Genomic DNA, 22,877 nt, shown 5'->3' with positions numbered 1-22,877 from the left:
TGCAAAAGGAATATTTCTTGAACACAGATAGTATTTAGAACAAAATATGTGAATTATCAGCACAAATACAGGCTTGTGACTATGACCATGTAACGACTATACAGATATAGTTACATCCTTTGATGTAACTATAAAGCTGGAACCAAAACATTCTATTGTATTGACTTTTCAAAAGGAGTTTGAAACAGGGGAAGGTTAGTGAGGTAGATGTTAATACAAGATAGAGTCTATGATTGCAAGAAATAAACTGGCATTGGATGATATCGCATCCATATGGATCAAGGTAAAAAATAACAGGAAAAAAACAGTATAGCATAGGGACAGGCCCTTCAGCCCACCAAGCCTGAGCCATCTCTTTATAAAGACATCAATTAAAAACTTGTTACCTTTATGCAGTCCATACCTCTCTATTCCCTGCCTGTTCATGTACCTACCAAGATGCCTTTTAAACATATCTGCTTCTACAATCTCTTCTGCCAGTGCATTCCAGGCACTTATCACCTTCTGTGTTCAAAAAGAAAGCATACCTCTCACATCCCCTTTGAATTTTTCCCCTTTCCCTTAAACCTATCTCTGGTATTTGACATTTCTCCACTGGAAAAAAGATTCTGACAAACCATTCTATCGTTCTGATAATTTTGTAAACTTCCTTCAAGTCGCCCCTCGTCCTTCAGTAAACCAAGTTTGTCCGATCTTTCTTTGTAGCTAATATCTTGAAAGCCACGCAACATCCTGGTAAACCTTTTCTGTACCTGCTCCAAAGCCTCCACATCCTCATATTGTGGTGACCAGAACGGTCTACAATATTCCAAATGTTGCATTGACCTGTGGAACCAATCTGAAGCCCATTTAACCTTTACTATTCCATTCTTGTCCATATGCCTATCCAATGACCATTTAAATGTGATAAACGTTGGCAGGTCTGTAACTGTTGCAGGCAGTGTGTTCCATGCCACTACTACTGAGTAAAGAAACTACTTCAGACATCTGACCTATATCTATCACCCTTCGATATAAAGCCATGTCTCCTCATGCTAACCAACGCCATCCGAGGAAAGAGGCCCTCACTGTCCAACCTATTTAACCCTCTGATTATCTTGTGTTTCAATTAAGTTGTCTCTCAACCTTCTATCTAACAAAAACAGCCTTAAGTTCCTCAGCCTTTCCTCATAAGACCGTACCTCCATACCAGGCAACATCCTAGTAACTCTCCTCTGAACCCTTTCCAAAGCTTCCACATCCTTCCTATAATGCAGTGATCAGAACTGTATACAATATTCCAAATATTTTGTACAGCTTCAGAATGACCTCATTCTGAAACTCAATCCCTCTACTAATAAAACCTAAGTCACTCTATGCCTCCTTAACAACCTATAAACCTGGGTGGCAACTTTCAGTGATCTATGTACCGGGACACCAAGAATCTTACCATTGCTCTGCATTCCTGTTGGTCCTTCCAAAGTGAATCGCCTCACACCTTTCTCCATTTGCTACCTCTCAGCCCAGCTCTGCAGTCTCCCTGTAATCTACAACATCCTTCTCACTATCCACAACTGTACTGACCTTCGTGTCATCCACAAATTTACTAACCCATCCTTTTATGCCCTCATCCAGGTCATTTTTATAAGTGACAAATGACAATGGACCCAAAACAGATTCTGGTGTACCCCACTAGTAACTGAACTCCAGGATGAATATTTCCCATCAACTGTCACCCTCTGTCTTCTTTCAGCTATCCCATATCTCAGTATTTTGTGCAATAGACTACCATGGGGAACCTTATCAAACGCCTTACTGAAATCCATATACACCACATCAACAGCTTTACCCTCATCCACCTGTTTGGTCACCTTCTCAAAGAATTAAGGTTTGTGAGGCACAACCTACCCTTCACAAAACCGTGCTGACTATCCCTAATCAACTTATTCTTCTCTAGATATTTATAAATCCTATCTCTTATAACCCTTTTCAACACTTTACCCACAACCAAAGTAAGGCTCACCAATCTAAAATTTCCAAGGTTGTCTCTACTCCCTTGAACAAAGGAACAACATTTGCTATCCTCCAGTCTTCTGGCACTATTCCTGTATACAATGATGACAAAGATCAAAGCCAAAAGTTTGTCAATCTTCTCCCTGGATTCCCAGAGAATCCTGGGATAAAACTCATCCAGCCCAAGGGACCTATCTATTTTTACATAATCAGAATTCCTATCACCCCTTCCTTATGCACCTCAATCTCGTCTAGTCGAGTAGCCTGATTCTCAAAATTGTCCTCAACCATATTGTCTTTTTGACAGTATTTACACTGGAAAAAGTATTTAGCACTTCCCCTATCTCCTCTGACTCTACACAACTTCCCACTACTATGCTTGGTTGGCTCTAATCTTACTTTAGTCATTCTTTTATTCCTGATACAGCTATGGAACACCATTAAGGTCTTCCTTGATCCTATCCGCCAATGATTTCCCATGTCCCCTCCTGGATTTTCTTAGCTGTTTCTTTAGGTATTTCCTGGTTAATCTGTAACTTTCAAGCGCCCTAACTGAGCCATCACATCTCATCCTAACATAAGCCTGGTTTTTCCTCTTGAAGAGAGATTCACCTTCCTTAGTAAACCACGGCCCCCACGCTCGACAACTTCTTCCCTGCCTGACCAGTACATACTTATCAAGGACCCCAGAAGCTGGTCCTTGAATAAACTCCACATTTCAATTGTGCCCATTCCCTGCAGTTTCCTTCCCCATCCTATGTATCCTAAATCTTGCCTAATCGCATCATAATTGCCTTTCCTCCACCTGTAACTCTTGCTCTGCAGTATATATCTATCCCTTTCCATCACTAAAGTAAACATAACTGAATTGTGGTCACTATCACCAAAGTCCTCACCTACTTCCGAATCTAACATCTGGCTGGGTTCATTGCTCAGTGCCAAATCTAATGCGGCCTCGCCCCTTGTTGGCCTGTATACATACTGTGTCAGGAAACCCTGCTGCACCCATTGGACAAAAACTGACCCATCTGAAGTACCTGAACTATAAAATTCCCAGTCAATATTTGGAAAGTTAAAGTCCCCCTTAACAATAACTCTGTCACTCTCGGTCCTATTGAGGATAATTTTTGCTATGATATCCTCTACATCTCATTTGGAGGCCTATAGAAAACTCCCAACACGGGAACCTCTCCTTTCCTGTTTCTAATCTCAGCCCATACTACCTCGGTAGATGAGTCCTCAAACATCCTTTCTGCAACTGTAATAGTGTCCTTGACTAACAATGCCACATCACCCCCTCTTTTACCGTTTTCTCTGTTTTTACTAAAACATCTAAATCCTGGAACCTGCAATAACCATTCCTGTCCCTGTTCTACCCATATCTCTCAAATGGCCACAACATCAAAATCCCAGGTAACAACCCATGCTGCAAGGTCACCCACCTTATTCCAGATGTCCCGGGTGTAGAAATAGACACATTTTAAACCACCTTCTTGCGATCTTGAAATCTTAGTTCTGACTTCACTATTCTCATTCTCCGAATATACTCGAGCTACGTGTCTGTTCCCACTCCCCTGCTGAATTAATTTAAACCCACCCAAAGAGCATTCAGGTTCAAGTGAAGATCATCCTGTTTGTAGTGGTCCCCCATACCCCTGAAAGAGCCCCAATTATCCAGGAATCCAAAACCCTCTTTCCTACACCATCCCTGTAGCCACATGTTCAACTCCTCTCTCCCTATTCCTTGCTTTGCTAGCACATGGCACGGGCAACAAACCAGAGATAACAACTTTGTTTGTTCTAGTTCGAAATTTCCACCCTCGCTCCCTGACTTTCTGCTTTAAATCCCCATCTCTCTTCCTACCTATGCTGCTCCCCCTCCCCCTCCCCCTCCCCCTCAAGGATCCCAAAAACACGATCAGAGTCATCACAAACCCTGGCACCTGGGAGGCAACACACCAACATTGAGTCTCTCTCGTTCCCACAGAACCTCCTACGTGTCCCCATAACTATGGAATCCCCAGTGCCTAATGCGCTGCTCCTGTTCCTCTTCCCTTCTAAGCAACAGGGATAGACTCTGTTCCAGAGACCTGTGCCCCATTACTTATCCCTGGTAAGTCATTCCCCCCAAACCATATTTAAAACGGTATACTTGTTGTTGAGGCGAACAGCCACAGGGGTTTCCTGCACTGCCTGTCAGTTCCCTTTCCGTCACCTGATGGTAACCCATCTACCTTCTTCTTGTACCTGAGGTGTGACTACCTCCCTGTAACTCCTCTCAATAACCCCCTCCACCTCCTGAATGTCTGAAGTTCATCCAACTCCAGCTCCAGTTCCCTAGTGCTATTTTCGAAGAGCTGGAGTTGGGTGCACATCCCACAGATGCAGTCAGCAGAGACACTACTAGTGACCCTTACCTCCCAAATTCTGCAGGAGGAACATTCAAGTGCCCTAACCTTCATTCCCACTATTCTAAATTCCCAACGGTGCTACTGAAAAATTAAATAAAAAAGAAATAAAGAAACCAGTCACCTGACCAATTGGCGCAAGAAACATTTTTTGGTTAGAGGAGAAGGAGGAGGACAGGTAGGAGACACTACATGAATAGTGTTTCGGGTAAAATGATTACCCAAGTATAAAGGCTCACTCATCCAGCACTCCTGTGCCTGCTCCTGCTCAGTGTGCGCTCTGCTTATTTACAAGGTAAACCTTTATATCTTTCAAAAATTTACTTTCCTGTCAGGCCTCTGGTCCTTGCTCCTTCCACTCCAAATGCCACCGATAAAAAGTGAAGAAAGCTGAACTGAAGTAAGCTTTTACATCTTTTAAAATTTATCTTTTCGTCAGGCCTCTGGTCCTCACTGTCAGTTAGGTCACATGACTTGCCCATAGACCTCATGTCCCAACTGATGAAGGTAAGCATGTCATACGCCTTCTTGACCACCTTCTGTTGCCACTTTCAGGGAACTGTGGACCTGTATGCCCTCGAACCCTGGTTTTGAAGGTTCTGCATTTACTGTAGTCTTCCCTATTGCATTTTACCTTCCAAACTGCATCACTTGAAGACTACTCTTATCATAGGTAATTTAAAATTTATGGAATTATGGTCATTGCTCTCAAAAAGCTCCCCCCACAACATGGATCACCTGGCAGGCTTATTCCTGAACACCGGGTCTAGTATGGCCCCCTTCCCTGGTTGGACTTTCACATATTGGTTCAAGAAACCCTCTTGGTCTTGCCTAACGAACAGCTTCCCCACCCCGGCTCCTTCCAAGTCCCTGATGGTAAACAAGTCCCAGTCAATGTAGAGGAAGTTACAATCATCCAACACAACAGCCTGTTATTTTCACATTCTTCCAAAACCTATCCACGTACCTGTTCCTCTATTTATCTGTGGCTGTTTGGAGGCCAGCAGTATAATCCCATCAGAGCAATTACAACATTCCTATTCCTGAGCTCTAGACAAGATGCCTTCCTGGCTGAGCCCTCCCAAGTTGTCCTTTCCTCAATACAGCTGTGATGTTCTGCTTAATCAATAATGCAACTCCTATCCAGCTCGTCTGAAATACCTAAATCCCAGAATGTTAAGCTGCCAGACTTGTCCCCCTCAGTTGAAAAGTGTGACACTGGAAAAGCACAGCAGGACAGGCAGCATCCAAAGAGCAGGAAAGTTGTCATTTCGGACATAAGCCTTTCATCCTGAAACGTCGACTGTCCTGCTCCTTGGATTGCCACCGGATCTGCTGTGCTTTTCCAGCACCACACTTTTCAACACCAACTTTTCAGCATGTGCAGTCCTCACTTTCTCCTTATTCCTTTCTCAACCAAGTCTCTGTAAAAACTACAACATCATAGAGCTTGGATTAATAAATATAGTTATGTTCATCTGCCTTACGTTATCCTCCTCAAGTTAAAAACAAATAGACTTCAGACTGCCAGTCCTGTTGTGTTCAGTCACCTCTCCCTGTTTATTATTCCTTTTGGCATTTCTGGCCTTAGTCTCTAGCTCCTCCTCAGTCATTTCAGTTGCTGACATAGTGCTTTGGTTCCTGTACCACTGGCACACTAGTTTAAACCCTCCCGAGTAACACCAGCATATTGGTGCCCCTCCAACCAGTCCACCTGCCCAGCACATCCCAACAATCCACTTATCAGAAGCCCTCCTTGCACTAGCTTTTTAGCCAAGTATTATTCCTATTCCTCGCCTCATTGTCACGTGGCACAGGGAGTATTCCCGTAATAACAACCCTCGAGTTCCTGATTTTCAACTTACAACTTAACTAGCTGAAGTCCCTTTGCAGGACCTTGTCTCCCTCTTCCTGCCCATGTTGTTAGTACCAATGTGTACCACAACCTCTGGCCCTCTCTTTCAAGAACGTCCTTAGGTGTGACCCTCCCTGCCCCCGCCCCCACCCCCAACCCATCTGTGTTGCTTTCCACCTCTTGCATGCTTCCAAGTGTGTCCAACTGCCGCTCCAACTGATCCATGTAATCTGACAGCGCTGGAATTGGACACACTTCCTGCAGATGTTTCCCACACTCCACACTACCCCACTGACTGCCATTTTACCCCCTAGCAACTACTTAATTAAAAATACATTTCTATTAAATTAATTTATAGGTAACTAGATGGTTCTTAGCATTAGATTCTTACTACAATATTAATACATTCATCTACAATCAACAAGATGACGACACTGGTAGCAGTAGTCTATAGACCCCTCTTAGTAACTATATGGTGGGACAGAAAATAAATCAGGAGATAATGAGGCCACGTTTAAGAAAATAAAGGCAGTACATTAATCATAGGTGACTTTAATCTTAATGGAGATTTCAAAAATCAAATTGGCAAAGATAGCCACCGAGAGAATTCAGAGTTTACTCGGGCCAGTTCCACACAGAATATGTTGTCGATCTAATCAGGGATCAAGCTATTTTGAATCTGGTAATGTGTAATCAGGCATATTAAATAAACAGTTTCCTTGGAAACAATGACCATAATATGGTATAATTTATCATTTCAGTTTGAGAGTGAGAAACTTGAGTAAGAAACAACTGTGCGAAAGTGAGTACTGCAGAAGCTGGAGATTAGAGTCAAGAGTGCTGGAAAAGCACAGCAGGTCAGTAGTATCTGAGGAGCAGGAAATTGACATTTCAGGTAAAAGCTCTTCATCAGGAATGAGGCTGGGAGCCTCTGTTGAACGCAACTAATGTAAAATTATATAGGGACAAGAGTAGAACTGGAGTGGACTGGGAAAGGAGTTCAGCAGTAAAGATGACTGACAAAATATCAAGTGTCTAAGAAGATAGTTCATGAATCACAGCAAAGCTATATTCCAATGAGGAACAATTATTCTAGGAAGAGGATAAACCAGGGAAGTCATGAATAACATCAAATCGAAAGAAAAACACAATGTTGCAGAGATTATTGTTAAGCCAAAGGGCTGGGATAGTTCTAAAAGCCAATAAAAGATGATGTTACATTAACAAAGAGGAAAAAAACAAAGGGAAACCAGCAAGTAATATAAAAATGGACAGTAGAGCTTATTTAAGTATATAAAAGGAAGAGAGAGCCCCAAGTAAATATAGGCCCCTTTGACAATGAGGCTGAGGAAATAAAGCTGGAATGTAGCAGAGGAGTTAAACAAATATTTTGTATCAATCTTCATGGTAAAGGACATTAATAGCATTCCAAAAATATTAAAACAAGGGGCTAAAGTGGGGGGGAATAAACATCATAATAGTACTAGAGAAACTAACAGGGTGAAAAGCCAATAAATCTGATGAGCTTTATTTTAAAGGAATTTCCAGGAAGCAGTAATCTGCCAAGAATCCTGAAAATCTGGAAAAGTCCCAGAGAAATGAAAACTGTCAATGTAACACTCTTACTCAAAAAGGAAGGAAGACAAAAGCAGATGCCTAAAGGCCAGTTAGCTTAACATCTGTTAGTGAGAAGATCTTAACATTATAAAGAATGTAAAAGCAGAGAATTTAGAAATATGTAATATAATCAAGCAGAATACACATGGCTTCATTAAGGGGAAATAATGCCTGACAAATTTATGAATTATTTGAGGAGGGTACAAGGTGGATAGTTAAAGGGGAACCAGTTGGAAATCCAAATGTAATATATCAAAAGGCATTTGATAAGATACCACACACAAGGCTACGAAATAAGGTGGTGTAGGGAGTTTTGTATCTGGATGGACAGATGCTTGGCTAATAGAAGGTAGAGTTGGTGTAAAGGGGGCACTTTTAGGATGGCAGGGTGCAACTAGTGGCATGCCAAAGGAATGATGCTGGATCCACAATTAGTTACAATATTTATCAATGGCTTGAATGACAGAACCAAATGAACCATTGAATTTGCAGCTCACAGAAAAATAAGTGAGAAGGCAAATGCTGACGATGACACAGTTCTACAAAGTGATATAGACAAGTTAAATGAGAGGACAACAATTTGGCAGATGGAATATAATGTGGGAAATTGTTATGTTATGCACTTTGGTCAAAAGAATAGAAGAAATTTATATCATTTAGATGGAGAAAGACTGCAGCACAGAGGAATTTGGGACTCAAAGAGTTTATTAAAAGCAACCATTGAGAGATGAACAGTAGAAATGGACAGAGAAAAACATAAAATCCATGTCAGTTGAGTACAGTTCATTGATACCAGAATATGAATGGATAGTTGGTACAGAGTGCGTTGGTCTCTTTGTGATGGCAACATTCTGCTCGCTAGTTGAAATGTTGGGTAAGTCTTCCCTTTGGACAAACAATAATGGAAGACCAGTTTCCATTTGAGAAGAGAGCAGCTGTCTGATTAGCACTGCTGCCTGAACCCTGTCTACAAATATGTGTTAACATAATTTACTTCTATGGACTGGCAGTTTACCTTATATCTATCAAGTGTTTAAACCTTTCTAACTATTGAGTACAGGATAGGTAGTCACAGTGTAAGGGTGGTTATATTCTCCCCTTGTATTAATTTATGTAAGTGAAAAGATAGGAAATGGACAAGTGCAGTGTTCAGAATCAAATGTACCAATGTATTCTGTGCTGCATAAGTACATAACACTTAGTTAAATTATCAACTACATTCAGGTTTGTTTTCCTATTTAACTTGAAGCTTCTTAACTGTTATGTTCTCTTTCCCTGGGGAGAAAAAGTATGATCCTGAAGAGACAGCCAATTTAAGACTGATAATGTAAAATTACATATTTAATATATCATATTACTAGACTGGTGTCATAAATATGACCAAGTTTCATAAAGAAGCATTTGGCAATGAAATAATGCAAGACAATGATGCCTGTACCAAATCTATTATTAACTGTCAATCAAGATACAGTGGCCCAGTAGCTCAGTGATTAGCACTGCTGCCTTACAGCACCACGGACCCGGGTTTAATTCCAGCCTCAGGAGTCTGTGTGGAGTTTGCACATTCTCCCCATGTCTGTGTGGGTTTCCTCCAGGTGCTTCAGTTTCCTCCCACAGTCTAAGGACATGCAGGTTAGGTGGATTGGCCATGCTAAATTGCCTGCAGTGACCAGGGATGTATAGGTTAGGTAGATTATCCATGGGAATTGTGGGGTTATAGGGATATCTGGGTGGAATGCTCTTTGAGAGTTGGTGTGGACTCGATGGGCTGAATGGCCTGCTTCCACATAGTAGGGATTCTATCGTATACATCAGATTTGGTCGATTTAAAACCCAATCCACATCTCCCTTTGGTTGAAATGTACATTTACTTGCATGTACCAGAATGACTGAAGTTGCATATGCCGTGCCTTACCTCATCAACAGTTTAAGAATGCACTTTACAGTCAGAAAAGTGATCATTTTGTTTTTATTTGTTCATGGGATGTGGACATTGAAAATTTATTGTCAGCATTTATTGTCCATCCCTAATTTCCCCTTGACAATGTGGTTGTTATTGGCTTAGGTTATTATTACTATTTTATTTAAAAAATCACAAGATAAACTCTGTCCGTCAGAGTACAAAAGACTGATGTTAGGATCCCAGGAATGAATTTTAAAAATCCACATTACCCAGACATATAGGAGAATGAATATAAAACCATAAGAAATATATTTTAAAGAAGGGTCTGTTACTTGAATTTCTGTATTGGAAATGACACTGTTGAGAAATAAATAACTGTAATTCAATGTTTCCTCAAAACTGCGGAGCTGTTCTGCAAGTCTGTACACAGTGACTGGCATTTTCCAGCATTGACTTCTGATTTCAGAAGTCCCTGCCACACACAGACCTGAGCAGTCTGTGTGGAAGAAATCAAAATAAGAGGGTACATTGCTGTCATTCACAACTTTTACTTACTTTCTGCAAAAGTAAAGATTTTCACCACACCCCCCAAAAGAAGAGACCATATTCATTGAGATATCCAAGCTCTCCAAAAGAGTTACCATGACCAACCAAAACAAGAGCACTGGGAGCAAACCTGCTTTGACCAGCTCTAATAGCCACACTCCAGATTCTACACTCTAGGGAACACAAAATCTCCATTTCGTTGGATGCAAGTGGTCACTTAAATTTGCTGTGGACCACAATCCAAACCTATAGGACTGAGAAGAGCCATATTTGGGAATGGAATTTGTGGGTCCTGGCAATTTCCAGCATATTTGCCCCAGTGGAGAGGCTCTCCATCCTGGCTGCAATAAAGCCTGGATATCTGTGATTCTCAAACACAAAACGTTACACTATTTCTATTAATCAATGTTGTTCATTTATTTTTCTGGGTGGCTAGGCTTTGTAAATATTTACAGAATTAATACTTCATTCTTCAATGAATCCATGCTGATTTTGGAGATCTATGTATGTTTTAAAACTCCTTTTTTGCTAACAGATCAGCAATCAAGTCAATTAAAACATGCTCAAATTCAATAGAATCAGAACTGCCAATCTTTTCCAGATATGATATACAACCAGTAACTAAAGTTCAGAAACCACTATTAAGTGCATAATGACTAACAACTCCTGTTTGATACCTTAGTCTTCCATCATTGTAAGCTGGCATTCCATCAACAATGGACTTTATGAAAAATGGTTGGCTGCCGTGGTTTTCCTCGTATCCACCTACAATGCTCAATCCCAGACTGCCCGATGTATTTCTCCTTAGTCCAATGTCTTTGCACCAAAAAAGGTACCTAGAATGTCACAAAATAAAATTAACTGAAATTTAAATTAAATAAGTTGAAATTAAGTTAAAATGTAACTCCAATTCCTTGGTCAGTTGTATAGCCTTTCATAGAGTCATAGAGATGTACAGCACGGAAACAGACCCTTTGGTCCATGCCGACCAGATATCCCAACCCAATCTAGTCCCAGTGCCCTGTTTAATGCATTAACAGGTTAACTCTAATAACGATGTTAATTTGCAAGGTTAATGGAAAAGTATCTTTGAATAATTACGTTTATTAATTCTTTGCTACGGATGTTGAATTTTTTTAGGCATTCGCTTGAGTAAAATGGGGCTGACCACTCCTTCTGAGCAACTTCCACTTGGGGTATATAGTACACACTATATGGTTCCAGTCTATGGCAACCGTGCACAAGTCAGACTCCAGATTGAAACCTAGTATGATATAAATTTGACAAGTTTTATTTTTCTCTACTATGAGCTCAGTCTCTGAAATGTCCTTTCAATAAAGGACATAAAAGTTTATTAGTGAAAAGAAATAAAAACTGCAGAAAACCATCGCATTACAAACAGTAAAATGAAAAATTGATCCCTTTTACCCCAGCAGGCATTCAAACATCAGTGAAGCACCACAAATATTGTTACCACACAGGGTAAACCTTTCTGCTCATTTGAACCAGACCTACAGAAAAGCTTGGCGAAAGTGAGGACTGTAGATGCTGAAGATCAACCTCACCTCGTAATCTGCTAAAGTATGAGTGACCAAGGACTACAAAAATTCTTCTGTGTAAAAAAACTTAACAATTTATTCTTTAACTCCAAGAAACACAAGAACATTGAACAACAACTGCACAGTAAATCCCCTTTGTCTACCTCCCACTCTACAATAATGTACTTATCCAATAAAACCCCCCAATTAAGTTTACACAAAAAAATCAAATTTCAAAAACAGCCAGTTGTCACTGTTGCCTTGATATCTTTGTCTGTACTTTCCTGGGTCTTTTCTTCAGTCTTCTGCTTCACAAATTTCATATGAAAAGGTACCTTTCACATAGAGGCTGTGCAGACCGTATTTTCATTGGTGGCTCTTTGCCAGTCTACCTAACGGTTCAAAATACCCCTGATTTTATATACTCCAAAACATCAGATCGTCTCATTGATTTAATATCAAAACATTAAAATTCAAATTTGGTTGGATTTTGGTGGCTTGAGACACAGGTTAAATTGATTGGCTAAGTTCAAATTTGTTGTGTACCATGGCAACACAGTTGGAGTATTTGTTTCACAACCAAATATTACATTTTTAAATTTTGTAGCAGTCTGTGCCTCTCTAGGTCCATGCCAGCTTCTACTCTCTTTTAAAGGTACACCTTCATAACAAAATGTACATGTTAAAGCTTCTTGCTCAGCTGGCCTGGTAATAATACGCTTCCTTCTGGCATATTTTTGCATTCATTCAATGCTAATTTCGTTAGTTAATGTCTCTCCCTGAGGCTATTAAAATGAACTATTAACATGGGTTCCCCTTACTCATGGTCTTCAACAGCCTTGTAGGGGTTCATCCTCTCTGACACTTCCTTAGGCTTCTGTTTCAGAAGCTATCTTCTCACTGACTTCTCAACAAATCAGTACTTGTCTCCAGTATCTCTGCTGTTATGCACAACTTTTCCCTGCTCCTGTGTCTGGCCTCTCTCTCTCTCTCTCTCTCCCCCTCTCTCCCTATGGGTAATAAAACTCAAGTCAGCAAATATCTTAACAATTATCTCCCCAAGTGGCTTAATAATCATTTAACTTAAATCACATTATTTCTTGTAAATGCTGTTTGAACTCTCAATGTTTAAAATTACTTTTTGACCTTGAAAAAGACTTGTCAGATTTTAGCACAACTGAGAACTAAAATCCATTTTCCTCCACTTTTGAACCAAGTTCTCAAATAACATATTATGAATCTTTGTAACAATATTGAATTATACTGTGGCATAATCCAATGTTATAACAGTAGTATCCTTTTGACATGAGAAGTGAATATTCATTTGTTATTAATTTGCTTCCATTCTTTTGAAGCAACCAAGGAAACATTTGATACAAATAATTAAAACAGCTTTAATTCACATAAAATGAACACAGTAAGAGGTCATTGTGAATAAACCTATTTAGTTTACATTCATCTGTACGTAATAATACTAATAATGAACACACAACCTACTGATGTGCAGATTGTGATGTTAATGGTGAATTTCCTGCATTCTGCGCCTAGACAAATACCCCCTTAAAAAAATCTCACTGACTACTAAGCCTTTTTGACATGATTTTTGTTGTTCTGCGGTCTTTTGTTCACAGATAGAAAGCCTGTTAAAAACAGATGTTGTGAAGTACTTATCAATTGCTAATCTCTAAATATTAATCGATAAAATAAAACAAAGAACTATAGACGCTGAAGATCTGAATCAAATAAAAATAAAGTGCTGGCGAAACTTAACAGGTCTGACAGCATCTGCATCATCATTTGCCTGAGCTGTCATGTCAGTGAGACGTAGATACTGACACTGATGACAGAGTGAGTACACCCTCTGCACCAAATTAATATTGAGTCTAGTGACCCTTCTTCAGATCATCAAATTAATTTTTAGTCATGATTGATGGTGCAGAGGCTGTACTCACTCTGTCATCAGTGTCAGTATCTATGACTCACTGATATGACAGTCCAGGCAGATGATGATGCAGATTGAACAAAGACAAAAAACAACATATTATCAATCATGAGTAAAGTATTCGAAGGGTTCATCAAGTACCAACTTTCCAAGTGTAGATTCTGACAGGGACACCTTGCTCTTGACCTCATTATAACTATGGTTCAAACATGGACAAAAGAGCTGAACTCCAGATGAGATGAAAGTGACTGTGCCTTGATACCAAGGCAGCATTTGATTGAAATATTCCAGTATGACATATTTCTTACTGCCTTGAGGAACCCACCTCCCTCATTGATTATCCCACAATCAGGAAAATTCAAAATTCTGACAAATATTTAAAAATCTGAACCTGAAGTCTCTTTGAGTGAATTTTGGGTCATCAGCTACTATGTTTCCTGCATCAGGAGAACTCAGGTGAGAAAATGGGAATCCATGCTCTCCCAATCAGCATATTTGACCGTTGATGTGGATTTGTCCCTTACATGGTGACCAAATCTAGTCCATAGTCTTACACATGACATGAAACACCAGGAAAGATAAACTAGTTGATAGTGATCCAATGAGCTTGAACTAGTCTCGTTTTCTTGCTTGGATTAATTCTTGATGATGGTTTATCTTTAACTTAAACAAAGTCAAAAGAAGAGCTAAACATAAATCCAGAATGGGAACCATGATATGAAATTATATTTACCACTAAAAGTCAGCCAGAAACCTCAAATGTATTTCTGGTGAAAGCTAGCCATAAGATAGAGCTGCTCTCAAAATGAGCACAGGATAGGATCTTCACTGAATAAAGCATTGATTTAAATGATGAAAGGAGAGAGCAGTTTTACATAAACCAATACGGACTGTTTGCTTGGGATGTGGCAAAAATAAAAGTGTGACTACAGATTGTCTTTAGACATATTAAAGATTTGGTGAAAGTGAGGACTGCAGATGCTGGATATCAGAGACAAGATTAGAGTGGTGCTGGAAAAGCACAGCAGGTCAGGCAGCATCGGAGGAGCAGGAAAATCGAAATTTCGGGCTGGATTCCTGATGAAGGGCTCCGAAACGTTGATTTTCCTGCTCCTCGAATATTGAAGGTTTGCCAGAGGAGCAGAATATATGGCTGGAATACCAAATATATATGTTACATCAGCATTACCAAAACAATGTGATGCCAAAGTGTGGGTTCAATTCCTGCACCACCTGAGGTTACTGTGAAGAACTCTCCTCAGTCTTTCACCTCTCCTGAGGGGTGATGACCCACCATCAGTCACCTCTCTCTCTATACTGAGTCTGTAGTCACATGGTCTGGTAGGACCGTAGTAACTTTAATTTTATCTTTTTTAAGGGAGAGGACTTTGGTAAAGCTACAGTAAACAAGGGTTAATGTTTTTCAGGATATGAGATGAGTTGAAAATAGATAGAGGAAGTACCAGGAAGGTAGTTAGGAAGTGCTAAAATGGAAATAGGCCACCCATTTCAGATGATATGCTGAGAGAAATGAAGTAAATTTGGAGGCCATAACTTTCAAATCTTTCTGAGATACATGGATTGTCCCAAGGCCTGGAAAATTGCAAATGTTATACTCCAATTCAAAGAAGAGGAGAAGGATAAACCTAGCAATTATGGGCCAGTCAATTTAACATTAGTGGTAGGGGAAGGTAAATGATAATTTAAGATATAATTATCAGCCATGTGAATAAAGATGGGCTAATAAAGGAAAGTGCTGATTTGATAAGGGTAAACCATGTTTGACTAAACGTACTGAAATAATCGATGAGCTAACAGGGAAGATGGGCCGGGGTGATGCTGTTCATGCTATTTATATGGACTTCCCAAAGGTGTTTTAGAATGTACCACTCATTAGGCTTGTTAACAAAACTAAAGCCAGGGTTTAAGGGGACAACATTAGCATTTGACTTCTTCGATATACATGAATACAAAATAGGTTCAGGATTGGTTTGGTGAATGGCCATTTTATTGAATTGGAGGAAAGTGTACTTCTCCAAGAAACAGCGTTAGCATCACAACTTCTTTGGTGGATGTTAATTACTGGAAGTAAAGAGCATAAGGATACAGGTGACTGGCAGCATGGGTGAATACATGGCAAACTGAGCTTGATGCAGGAAAATAAATGTTGATACATTTTGGTAGGAAGAATGAGGAGAAACAATACATGCGGAATCATTTTTAAAATGGATGCGAGAACATAAAAGATGTTCTGAAGAAGGGCCACTGGACTCAAAATGTTAACACTGCTTTCTGCCCACAAATGTTGCCAGACCTGTTGAGTTTCTCCAACAAATTCTGTTCTTGTTCATTTCAGATTTCTAACAACTGCACTTCTTTCTGATGTATTTATAGATCAGATATTGCTTGTGCACAAATATTTGAAGGTGAGACAACTGGTTAACATAGTACATATAGGATTTTCCAGCAATCTCCATTTGTTTCAGATTTACACCATCTGCAGGTCTCTGTATTTATTTAGCCTGTTTTACTGGTTTGCTTATCTGTTTTCCTACCTGAGTGGCTTGCAAGTTCCAGTCCATCAAGTTAAAAACAAGGATCTTATCCAAAACTAACTCAGACCCAACTTAAGTATTGGGTCTAATTTTTTAGGTCATCCAAGTTGTTGCCACCTATATTGTCCACATTATCAGTGCAGATGTTTAACTGCATTATTCAAATGATCCTTGCACATCATCCTTCTATGTTCCACTTCTTTTTGGTTAATAGGGTATTAACTCTTTCTATGAAACAACATTTAGCACATCTGAGTCTTGACTTTTACATGTTTCTTATCTCTATATCATGGATCACTTCAATCTGGGTGTAGTTTAAGAATGTGCATCTAAAACATTTCACTTGGAGCTGGTCAACTGTTAAATGCGGGTGCAATATTTTACATTTATGTTTGCTTAAAAATCAGAATGGCACTCAGCATCCTACAAAACAATATTTTTGTTTTCTTAATTTGTTTTCCAAATGTAGCTGACACCAGCAAGACAGCATTTATGGCTGATTCCTGGTTTTCCTTCGGGCATTCTGAGGATTTGAGTCATATATAGGGCCAAGTAGGGCAAGGGTGGCAGGCCCCTTTTCTTTAAATATATGAGATTTTTTACTATAGTTTAACATGTGCCATTTATTCTTCTAAAAATATTTTCATAGAGTTTCCAGTTAACACATCATTAACCTCAAAAGATTTATTCTATTTTCAACAATCATATTGTTGCCTGGAGCTAGCCATTCTTAATGCCTCCTTTGTTAAAAGTTAGACAGAAGAACCAGTCTGTTGCATAAGTGTCTTGAATTCCCAGATAAAATATGGCTTCCATCACATTGGCATAAATTCTTAGAACATCAGCATGCTGTTGAATTCTCATGAGACAACATGCCTTTAACACAGAGTGGTGAGAAAGGTTGGAAATAATGCTAGATAAGGTGATAAAACCAAGTATCAAATAAACTGAAAACAACAAAGTCATTTCCAGAAAATTGTTTAATTCACTAAGTTCTAATTATCTTGCGGGTTTAGTGAAAGAAAGGAACATTTTACCAACTGCACATACTCCGATATTTTTAGACTTTAAACTGCAATTAGATGACTCAGCTGCTTATTTTAAAACTTTGACTGTGAATTACAGACTAAGTTTACAAAAACAGTAGTTTCAATTAAAATTTAAGTGCATAATCACATGCATAGATTTAAATTGTGCCTTTGAGCACCTCAATTTCTATTGTAGATATTTGCTAATCAACCTGTTTAGAGATATTATTACATACCTGTGGAGGAGGTGGGACTTAACACAGACCTTCTGGCCCAGAGGTAGGGATATTACCATAGCTCCACAAGAACTGTCAGAATTTCTACCGTAACATCACAGTAACTGTAGATTCCATCAGGGGATAATGTTGGACAGACAATCTGCCACTGCTTGGGTCTTGGCTAAACATGATGTTAAACCAGATTTACAAAATGCTAAATTGATCTTTTAAAATTATGGGATACTTTGTAAACATACCCAAAGCTTACTTAAGTGCTCTGAAAACTGAGCATGAAAGATGTATGCTGACAATGAATGGGTTATTTGTTTCATTGTAATTTGTTCATATTTGTATTTTAATTATTATATCTGGCTCACATTCAATTACAGGTCGTTCTACTATAACACACATTTCATTAATGCAAATTCATTGAAATGCAATTGACAAATTGGGGACATTGTTTCTAAAGTGTGACCTTTTAAAACATGCATTAGCTGCAGTGCGATTACATCACCAAAACTTTAAGCGGTGTTTCTAAAGTGCAATTTTTCTATAATGTGGGACTGTACAAGAACAGCTGTGTTAGGGTGGCACAGTGGCTCAGTGGTTAGCACTGTTGCCTCACAGCACCAGGGTCCCAGGTTCGATTCCAGCCTCGGGCAACTGTCTTGTGAAGTTTGCATATTCTCCTTGTGTCTGCGTGGGTTTCCTCCCACAATCCAAAGATGTGTAGGTCAGATGAATTAGCGATGCTAAATTGCCCATAGTGTCAGGTGCATTAGTCAGAAGGAAACGGGTCTGGGTGGGCTTCTCTTCGGAGGGTCGGTGTGGACTTGTTGGGCCGAAGGGCCTGTTTCCACACTGTAGATAATCTAATCTAAAAAAAACACAGCCATTGTGTCGCAAAAGAACTACCTGTATACAAATCGGAATGTATCCATGCTCAGTTATGGAGGGTACAAAAAAATGGAAGCAATTCCAAATGTATTTCACTTTGAAGCATCTTTACAACTGTGCTAGTAGTAAAGAGTGTTTGTTATCCTTGTGCAGATTATTTGCTTTATGACTAACGATGAAGCAAGTGTTTATTAACAAAAAAAACGAGGGATTTTATCTCCCTTCAGAGTGGAGTTCAAACAAAGTTGTGACAGTCATCTTCCTGCAAGAGAGATTAGAAGTAATTTGTTTGTGTAAACATTTATTGGAATGTAGAATGCTATGCAGTAAATAGCAAATATTAAATAATGACGACAATCACCAAGGTGCTGCTGAAATATTTAAAGACTAATCTGAATCAATTGGGGAGCTTGTACAAAAATGAAAATGATCAAAGTCAACATTTAAGGAAGGAAATTTAGCATGACCTCTGTACAAAGATTTCTGTTTCTACAGTTTTCTTGCCTTCATATCTTACTAGAGTCATAGAGATATACAGCACAGAAACAAACCCTTTGGTCCATGCCGACCAGATATCCCAACCCAATCTAGTCCCACCTGCCGGCATCTGGCCCATATCCCTCCAAACCCTTCCTATTCATATACCCATCCAAATGCCTCTTAAATGTTGCAATTGTACCAGCCTCTGCCACTTCTTCTGGCAGCTGTTTCCATACAAGTACCACCCTCTGCGTGAAAATGTTGCCCCTTAGGTCTCTTTTATATCTTTCCCCTCTCACCCTAAACCTATGCCCTCTAGTTCTGGACTCCAAAATAGACTTGCCCCTCACGATTTCATAAACCTCTATAAGGTCACCACTCAGCCTCCAGGGAAAACAGCCCCAGCCTATTCAACCTCTCCCTATAGGTCAAATCCTCCAACCGTGGCAACTTCCTCATAAATCTTATCTGAACCCTTTCAAGTTTCACAACACCTTTCCGATAAGATGGAGACCAGAATTGCATGCAATATTGCAAAAGTGGCCTAACCAATGTTCTGTATAGCTGCAACTTGACCTCCCAACTCCTGTACTCAATACTCTGACCAGTAAAGGAAAGCATACTAAACACCTTCTTCACTATCCTATCGAATGAATGACAATTCCCTAACTTACAATCATTAAGTGATTAAGATAATATTTGAGTTTACTGACTGAGACTACCCCTTTTTAGTTATTTGAAAAATATTTTGTTCTTTTGGTTGTAGTTCAGCCCCACACTTCTAATAGAATCATCGAAGTATACTGCACAGAAACAGATCCTTTGGTCTAATTCGTCCATGCTGAACTAAAAGGTGGATAAATCCTAAAATAATCTAATCTCATTTGTCAGCATTTAGCCCATATCCCTCTGAACCCTTCCTATTCATTTACCCATCCAGATGTCTTTTAAATGTTGTAATTGTACCAGCCTCTGGCAGCTCATTCCATACATGTACCACCCTATGTATGAAAAAGTTGCCCCTTTTAAATCTTTCCCCTCTCACCTCAAACCTATGCCCTCTAGTTCTGGACTCCCCTACCCCAGGAAAAAGACATCGTTTATTTACCCTATCTATGCCCCTCATGACTTCGTAAACCTTTTTCAGGTCACCCCTCAGCCTCCGACGCTCCAGAGAAAACAGCCCAAACCTATTCAGCCTCTCCCTTTAGCTCAAGTCCTCCAATCCTGGCAACATCCTTGTAAATCATTTCTGAACCCTTTCAAGTTTCACAACATGCTTCCTAAAGGAGGGAGGCCATTATTGCATACAATACTCCAAAAGTGGTCTAACCAATGTCCTGCACAGCCACAACATGACCTCCCAACTCCTCTGCTCAATACTCTGACCAATAAAAGAAAGCATACCAAACACCTTCTTCACTGTCCTATCTACCTGCGATCTACTTTCAAGGAGCTATGAACCTGCACTCTAAGATCTCTTTGTTCAGCAACACTCCCTAGGGCCTTACCATTAAGTTACTTTGCCTTTCCAAACTGCAGCATCTCGCATTTATCTAACTTAAACTGCTTCAACCACTCCTCGACCCATTGGCCCATCTGATCAAGATCCTATTGTACTCTGAGATAACTTTCTTCTCTGTCCACTATATCTCCAATTTTGGTGTCACCTGCAAACTTGGTAACTATATCTCCTATGTTCACATCCAAATCATTGAAAAACAGTGGACACAGCACTGATGCTTGTAGCACAACTCTGGTCACAGGCCACCTGTCTGAAAAGCAACCTTCTTCCACCACTGTCGAGCCAGTTCTGTATCCAAGTAGCTAGTTCTCCCTGTATTCCATGTGATCTAACCTTGCTAACCAGTCTACGACAAGGAACCTTGTTGAACGTCACGTCCATATAGTTCACATCCACCGCTCTGCTCTCATCAATCCTCTTTGTTACTTCTTCAAAACCACAATCAAGTTTGTGAGACATGATTTCCCACGCACAAAGCCATGTTGACTATCCCTAATCAGTCCCTGTCTTTCCAAATACATGTACATCCTGTCCCTCAGGATTCCCTGCAACAACTTGCCCACTGGTCTATAGTTCCCTGGCTTTTCCTTCCCACTGTTCTTAAGTAATTGGCACCACGTTTGCCAACCGCCAGTCTTCTGGCACTTTACCTGTGACTATCAATGATACAAACATCTCAGCAAGGAGCCCAACAATAATTTCCCTAGCTTCCCATAGAATTCTAGGGTACACCTGATCAGGTCTTGGGGATTTATCCACCTTTATGCATTTTAAGATGTCAAGCACCTCCTCCTCTGTAATATGGTCATTTTTCAAGATGTCCCTACTTATTTCCCCACGTCCACTGATGCAACATACTTGTTTAGTATCTTGCCCATCTCCTGCAGTTCCACACATAAGTGGCTTGCTGATCTTTAATGGGCCCTAATCTCTCTGTAGTTACCCTTTTGTCCTTCATGTATTTATAAATCTTTGGACATTTCTGTCTGTATGTAAGATCGGAGACGGTTACAGAGAGTGGTGAACTCGGTCTGGACAATCACAAGGAGTGTCAAGCTCCTGGGACTGGTTATCAACAACAAGCTTTCTTGGACTCTTCATGTGTACACATTAGTTACAAAGGCCCAACAATGTCTCTTCTTCCTCAGGCAGCTGAGGAAATTTGGCATGATGGTGAATACCCTTGTCAACTTTATAGGTGTGCCATCGAGAGCATTCTGTCTGGATGTATCACTACCTGACATGGCAACTGTACCATTCAAGATCGGAGATGGTTGCAGAGAGTGGTGAACTCAGCCCAGACAATCACAAAGGCCAGCCTCCCATCTATAGAATCCATCTACCAGGCTCGCTGTCAAGTAAAGGCCGCCAGCATTCTCAAAGATCAGTCCCACCATGGCAATGTTTTTCTACAACCTCCACCATCGGGGAGAAGGTACAGAAGCCTGAACACACGTACGAGCTAGTCTCGAACAGTTTCTACCCTACTGTTCTTAGAATACTGAATGGACTCACAAACTCCTAACATTCGCCTGCATTTATGTTTTTGCCACTGTTTACTTATTATTTACTTATCTATGCTACTTAACTCTGTGATCTACCTGTACCACTGTGCCTCGGTACACATGACAATAAATTCAATTCAATTAATGCCGGTGTGGAAGGGGTCAAGTCAGGGAGAATTCTTGTTGATCTGCTCCTGGACTTGATCAAAGGAGAATCAACAGGTCCAGGGTGGACTGTGGAGGGGATTACAGTCAGAGTAATTCAGCATGGAAACAGATCTGTTGTCCAACTAGTTCATGCTGAACATGTACCCAAACTAGACTAGCCCCATTTACCTGTGTTTGCGCCATATCCCTCAAAACCATTTCTATTCATCTCCAATTTAATAATATCCTCCCTATAGTAAGGTGACCAGATCTCCACACAGTGAAGTCCTCACCAGCATACTGTACAACTTCAACATGTAGTCTCAACTCCTATACTCAAACGTTTGAGCAATGAAGGTAAGCATGGTAAACACCATCTGATCCACCCTGTCGACCTGTGACACACATTTCAAAGAATTATGTCCCTGAATCCCTTGATCTCTCTGTTCCACAACACTACCCAGGACCCTATCATAAATTATATAACTCCTAATCCTGTTTGTTTTACCAAAATTGCAGTTCCTAACTGCCTGCCCCTCTTCAGCAGCTATGTTTGCGCTCAGGTCCTTGGAGAGGGAGTATGCACTATCCACCAACAACAGCAAAACCTTTAGAGAGGCATGGGTACTGCAGGGGTTGGTGGGCTTTATTTCCCTCTCAAACCTAATTTCAATTTAGTTGCTTCCCTCTCTCCTATCATTTCTGATATTTGTTCTTGTAG

The 22,877-nt window shown here is 40.1% G+C and overlaps 1 protein-coding gene across 2 annotated transcripts in view; it reads right to left on the bottom strand.

Annotated features, from left to right (window-relative positions):
• Positions 1-22,877, bottom strand: part of lnx1 (ligand of numb-protein X 1) — a 199,443-nt gene that overhangs the window by 5,237 nt on the left and 171,329 nt on the right. For both annotated transcript variants that reach the window (XM_060824180.1, XM_060824188.1), the window contains exon 10: positions 10,999-11,157. In XM_060824180.1, the coding sequence (XP_060680163.1) occupies positions 10,999-11,157 (159 nt within the window). The remainder of the gene's footprint in view (positions 1-10,998; positions 11,158-22,877) is intronic.

Source organism: Hemiscyllium ocellatum, chromosome 1, assembly GCF_020745735.1.
Source record: "Hemiscyllium ocellatum isolate sHemOce1 chromosome 1, sHemOce1.pat.X.cur, whole genome shotgun sequence".
Taxonomy (NCBI): domain Eukaryota; kingdom Metazoa; phylum Chordata; class Chondrichthyes; order Orectolobiformes; family Hemiscylliidae; genus Hemiscyllium; species Hemiscyllium ocellatum.
Note: the sequence above shows the minus strand (reverse complement) of the source record. Positions and strands in the feature narration are given on the sequence as shown.